This window comes from Tachysurus fulvidraco, chromosome 1, assembly GCF_022655615.1.
Source record: "Tachysurus fulvidraco isolate hzauxx_2018 chromosome 1, HZAU_PFXX_2.0, whole genome shotgun sequence".
Classification (NCBI taxonomy): Eukaryota; Metazoa; Chordata; class Actinopteri; order Siluriformes; family Bagridae; genus Tachysurus; species Tachysurus fulvidraco.
The window spans coordinates 31,314,408-31,320,613 of NC_062518.1; the positions used below are offsets into that span (position 1 = coordinate 31,314,408).

General features: G+C 42.1%; 1 protein-coding gene across 1 annotated transcript in view; it reads left to right on the plus strand.

Moving 5' to 3' along the window:
• adgra3 (adhesion G protein-coupled receptor A3) overlaps nt 1-5,610 on the plus strand; it is a 32,252-nt gene extending 26,642 nt beyond the window's left edge. The window contains exons 13-19 of the mRNA XM_047815339.1: nt 167-356; nt 1,105-1,313; nt 1,666-1,790; nt 2,117-2,240; nt 2,466-2,611; nt 2,832-2,927; nt 3,781-5,610. Coding sequence (XP_047671295.1) covers nt 167-356; nt 1,105-1,313; nt 1,666-1,790; nt 2,117-2,240; nt 2,466-2,611; nt 2,832-2,927; nt 3,781-5,260 — 2,370 coding nt within the window. The 3' untranslated portion in view covers nt 5,261-5,610. The remainder of the gene's footprint in view (nt 1-166; nt 357-1,104; nt 1,314-1,665; nt 1,791-2,116; nt 2,241-2,465; nt 2,612-2,831; nt 2,928-3,780) is intronic.
• The last annotated feature ends 596 nt before the right edge of the window (nt 5,611-6,206 follow it).

Here is a 6,206-nt window from a genome sequence, read left to right on the forward strand (position 1 = left end):
TTCTGTTTTTTTTTTTTAAAGCACTGTCCAGAAAAGTGGAAATAGCATTAGGAATTATGTGTATAGGAAATATGTTCAATTTAGAATAGAATTGTATGTAACTGTATTGTATTTAGGATATTATTTTATGTAAACATTATACTCCTCTCTCTCTGATTATGTACAGAACACTATAGTGGAGGCATCAGTACAGCTTCCTCCCTCCCTCTTTTCCTCTGTACTGAGCTCTGGTCAAGCTGATGATGGCAGTTATAAGCTGCAGTTGCTTGCTTTCCGCAACGGCAAGCTTTTCCCCCCTACAGGCAACTCAACCAAGAGGAGAAGTGTTGTCACTCCTGTCATCCTCACCAAGATCGGTAAGCTACACCACCTCAAACCAGCGTCTTTCTCAGCACATTTGCACATCGCTGTTAAGTAGGAGGTGGTAACTTTTTTTGTGTGAAGTCAGTGCAGGAGTGGACAATCTAAATATAAATATTAATACCAATTTAAATGTAATACCTGGCCTACCAGCCAAGTAAAACAGGGCAGCTCCAGCTAGCTGCCCTGTCCTGTTTTATTCACTTAGAAACCGAGTAAGCTAATGAAGGTGGTAGCTGGCTGGTTAAGTGCACTGATACAGGCTAAAAAAACAGATCTATATCTGATTATTCTCTTACTGAGTTTCAGAGTTTCTAATGTAGTACATTGTTTGCACCCTGTAAAAGTCAGAAAGTCATTAGGCAGTATTTCTGTTTCTGCAGTAAAGACAGACAAACAGAGAGATATTGCACTTAACATATTGTATATTGCAATAAAAGATACCAAGATACAAAGTCTGACTTTGTTTCATCTCCAACTATTAATATTTCTTTGTTTTTTGTGCACTTTATTCGGCTCAGATTCATAAGCATTTTTCATACCAGCATGTTTCCGATTCTGAAAAAGATCCTGTCTCATCAACACGATACAAATGCCTGCAAATAAAAAATACATTTGCCTCAAAAAGACATTTGCCTCAACAGAACTCCACTCCAATTTTGCTACTTTTTTATGCAAGGAATTTTACTTCTGTTCACATTTGATATGAGCTCATGTGAATGTCTTCCTGCGTGTCACTTTCAGAGGGACTCTCCCTGCAGTCTCTGCGCAGCCGAGTGAATGTGACCCTGCGGCGGTTTGTGCAGGGTTTGGACCCTGTGGCTGCACGCTGGGATTTCACTGCTCATGAGGGTCAGGGTAGCTGGCAGTCAGAAGGCTGCACCGTCCTCCAGCATGAAGCCAACTTTACCACAATCTCGTGTGACTCGCTCAGTAACTACGCCCTTCTAATGGTCAGTACTAACTCAGCTGACTTTCCGTTTTTGAAACAAAGACATTTTTAGACAGCTAACATGAGGCGTTTGTCTTTTCAGTAGGAAATCATTTCTGTTCCACATAACACAGTCACCGCACCTTTAGAAGTGTATGTCTTTTAGTTAATGAAGCAGGAGCTGCAACCTAAAAGGTCCTTATCATTTGTCTATAAAAGTACAAAACTGGCATTCTAGGTAGTTGTGTGGTGGAATAAAGGAATGTGTCCTGACAGTGAGAACACGTGCAGCTCAACAAGGAAAACAGAGTTAATCAAAATGTGTATGTGCATGTGTATTAATAGATGGTTTGTTTGGTGCTTGTCTTCAACAGGATCTGACCAGGACCGAGCCCACCACATACAGCTTCAAGCCTCTTCACCCAGTCGTCTACATCACTGCTATCATGCTTAGTCTCTGTCTGCTGGCCATCATCGTCAGCTACATTTATCATCACAAGTAAGAACACCTTCCATCCATAATGGAGCTAGCAGCCAGCATAAGTGTCCAAATCTAAATACTGAAATAGTTTGCATTAATATTGATATGTTTTCTGTCTAATTCACTTGAGACAGTCTCAGTCTTTATTGAGCCCTGGCAGTGCAGTGGCACAGAAAATGCTGAGGTATTTAGACAAGTACAGAACTGAGACAGACACACGACTAGCATGAACCAAGCTCTGAAGCTGGACTCTGAAGATTTGTCTGCTTAATGCTGGTACATTCACTGGAAAGCTTCGACTGAACTTGCCTCTAATTCATTACATTAATTTTGTGTCTTTACAGATCTGTGTGTGTTAGCAAGAAGTGCTGGCACATGCTGGTTAATGTGTGCCTGCATATGCTCCTTACCTGTGCTGCATTCGCTGGGGGCATCAACCAGACTTCCTATGCCAGTGTATGCCAAGCGGTATGAGCTACATTAATATAGATTCATTACACCGTGTTTTCAGTCTAGTATGAAATGACATGTTTTGATTTATTTGTCGTTTAAACATAAATCTTCAGTTTAATGTAGATCCTCTTTATGATATGTATGGAAATCTGCACAGAAATGCATGCTCCACTAATACTTGTGTAGATATGTAGGAATTTGTTAAGCTTGGTTTTAACTGTGTGTGTGTGTGTCTGTCAGGTGGGCATAGTGCTGCATTACTCCACACTGGCTACAGCCTTATGGTCAGGCGTCACAGCTCGGAATATCTACAAGCAGGTCACACGCAAGACCAAGCAGTACGAGGAGCTGGACGAACCTCCTCCCCCACCCAGGCCCATGCTGAGGTAACCACTCAACCATTTCTGCTAAAAAAAAAAAAAAAAAAAAAGGAAACGTGTAGAAAAAGCGCTTTGAATCTATGCTAATAGCTGTACTTATTCACTTTTGAGATGATCAAAAGTGTGTGTGTTAAGTTTATTTATCAAATTTGTTTTCAGGTAAAGTTCTTGTTTCTTTAGACTGTCAGGAATAAATGTTTACTTAATTTTCTGTTTTGTTCTTTAGGTTTTACTTAATAGGTGGAGGCATTCCCATAATCGTGTGTGGCATAACCGCAGCTGCTAACATTAAAAACTATGGAAGTCGGCCTGGTGCACATTAGTAAGTATGCACCGTTGTTGTATGAAAGAGGCTTGGGTGATTTAGAGTGAATATCTCAGGACTTCTGGTTGTCTATGTGGAAAAATAGATTATGCAAACCATTTTCCTTTGCGTTAAATTTGCCGAACTGCTTACTGAGCTTGTGGGAAAAGTGTTTTGGTGCACTTGCAAAATTTATCCTTGATTCCACACATTACTGGTCTATCTTTTAGGTGACACAATTGTCATATCCATAGTTATGTATATCTACAAAATATTTTTTAGCATCAGCTGCCCACATGCTGCAGTGTGAATAATGAATACTTTGCTGAGGCAATAACTTGAGACTGTGAAGTTATGTGAGCCTCATTATGACTGTGTGTGTGTGTGTGTGTGTGTGTGTGTGTGTGTGTGTGTGTGTGTGTGTGTGTGTGTGTGTGTGTTTGTGTGTGTGAGAATCTTTTTTTAGCCAGAGCCTAGCCATCCAGTTTTCCAGCCTCTTAGTTCTCATAACTGTTTTGGTTGTAAAAGAGCAGAGTGATTTGGACATATGTACCATCTGAACTTTTTAGCATTTAATTAAATTGTTCCATTTAAACAATAGCAGTGTGATTAAATACATGGATAAGGGACACTAAGCAGACATCTGCTTAATTAGAAAGGAAAAATGAAACAGAAATGCACCACTGTATGCATTTCATGCATTATTCATAATTCATTCATAAGTGTACATTATTAATATTCAACTCCACGGTAGCCTCATCTACGTCTCTATCTACTCTTGAATAGTTTTAAATGAATGCTTAGTGCTAGGATTTAATGTGCACAATATTTATTGCACTTAATTAAGTAGAACTCTGTGTTATCTCCTCAGCTGTTGGATGGCGTGGGAGCCTAGTTTGGGCGCATTCTATGGTCCAGTGGCCTTCATCATCTTTGTGAACTGCATGTACTTCCTGAGCATACTCCTTCAGCTACGGCGTCACCCAGAAAGACGTTTTGAGCTTAAAGAACAGCCAGAGGAGCAGCAAAGGCTCTCTGTGACTGAAATTGCTGGCGGTACCTCTGCCCATGAAGAGACATCTGGACCAATATCATTGTCAGCACTTGAGAATGAGCACACATTCTTAGCGCAACTGGTCGGCGTGGCTGGAGCTTTGGCACTCTACACACTGCTATGGCTGTTTGGTGCCCTTGCTGTATCTCTGGAGCATCCATTGGATTTGGCCTTCTCCTGCCTCTTTGGCATGGCTGCTTTGGCCCTGGGAGCCTTCCTTGTTGGCCATCACTGTGTTACACGCCAAGACATGCGCCGCCACTGGGCACAGGCCTGCTGCCTTGGACACCAGAGGTATACCATGCAGGTTGATGCCCTCCTGGCACCAATGACAAGGGCCTCTGGGGATGGGTCAACCATTACAGGCAATGGTGAGGTAGCACGTTGCCAGACTAGTGGAACCGAGTCATCTTGTACCAATAAGAGTGCACCAACAGTGCACAACTCCACCCAAGGATGCAAGCTGACTAATCTGCAAGTAGAAGCAGCTCAGTGCAAAGCAATCTCTGCACCGACAAATGGCACTGCAGTATTAGACAACAGCTTAACCGAGCACTCTTTGGATAATGAGATCAAGATGCATGTTGCTCCGGTTGAAGTCCAGTATCGTCCCAATATTAGCAGCAATGGCCACCCTGTAATGGGGAGTGCCAATGGCAACATCAACGGACACCCTGGGAGGCACCACAAGAACAGAGCACGTGCACACCGTGCAAGCCGACTTACCGTTTTGCGGGAGTACGCTTACGACGTGCCCACCAGTGTGGAGGGCAGTGAGCATAGTGCCCCCCAAAGACGCCACCACCACGAAAGCCTACATGCCCGCAACAGCCGCCGTGCAGCCTATCTGGCATACCGTGAGCGCCAACAGAGCCAGCTTCAGCAGGACAGTAGCGATGCAAGTGCCAGCCTGCCACGTCGTACACGCCAGATTGACAGGGGCGCCAGCAAAGGCACAGGCACAGCTGTTGGCAATGGCCTCGGTAACAGGCGTCTTCGGAATAGTCTAGGAAGTGGCCTTGGTAGCGGGACAATCAACAGCCAAAGTAACGGGGTTAGTAATGGATGTGTAGTAGGGGAGGAAGCTGAGACTGAAGTGTCAAACTCAGTCAAAGACTGCCCAAAGCAGCCCCTCCCCGTTGAGCTGGAAGTTCAGCCAAAGTCATATGGGCTGAACTTGGCATCAGAGAACAGACTTGCTAAAAGCTCAGAGAGGCAACAGAACCTGTCACCTCTTAATACAGACAGCTCAGCCACCATTAAGACTGGTTTGTGGAAACATGAAACTACAGTGTAGCAAAAGTTCCATCCTCAGTGACTGCTATTTACACTTTTCCTTTCTAACTGTGAACCTTTTTTTAATTTTCGTTTTTGACAGTATATTTTAAGTGTTTGAAGAAAACAGAATTTATAAATGAGTTGTTTTAAAGAAGTCACCTCTTAGTATACCACTTGATAATTGTTATAGATGATCTATAAATGATCTATTTTTATATCAATTATTTCTTTTTCATATGTGCACATGAATTTGTATACTAAGGTGCACAAAGTGTGAGCATATATAGGGTTGGTCTTTTGTTCAAACCTTTTCTGGCATAATTAAGCAGCTGCAATTTGCATTTGTGAAATAAAAAAATGGCTAGGTTGCTTGTGTTTGATCCTGTACTACATCAGAATAGCTAAGCATTCATCAAGCATTATTATCCAGACTTATCCAGAGATAATGTAATAGATTCATTCACAATTCAATATAGTATCTCTTTCCAAAAATGTCATACACTTTAAATGTTTGTGGTTGAAAAAAAAAGCCTGTGGAGGAAGATTATCCTGGCCAACTACTTCCTGAATCAGTGCCTGCACTGTACTTGCCTGCTTAAAGACCCTCTGTCTTTTATACTTTTTTTCTCCAATTTGTCTGATCTGGTTTAATGCCTACTGGATGCACGCTGGAAATGAATTCTTGGATTTAAAAAAAATCACCAGTGTGCAATATTTGCCCATATATAGTCACCTGGACATTTAACTTTGTATTTGTGACCTACTAGAGATTTGATATGAAGCCTAATCTGAATGTTCATCCATGCTAACAGCTCTCACAAACTGCACAATACTGTGTTTGCAGTGATACAGGTACTGAAGCAGGACATAGAAATAGCACGGATTTCTTCGTCGACGCACTATTTTTATTCCTATGTCTGAGCAGTGTGGGGATTTCACATTTTTTATATGGCTTCCTTCAACCA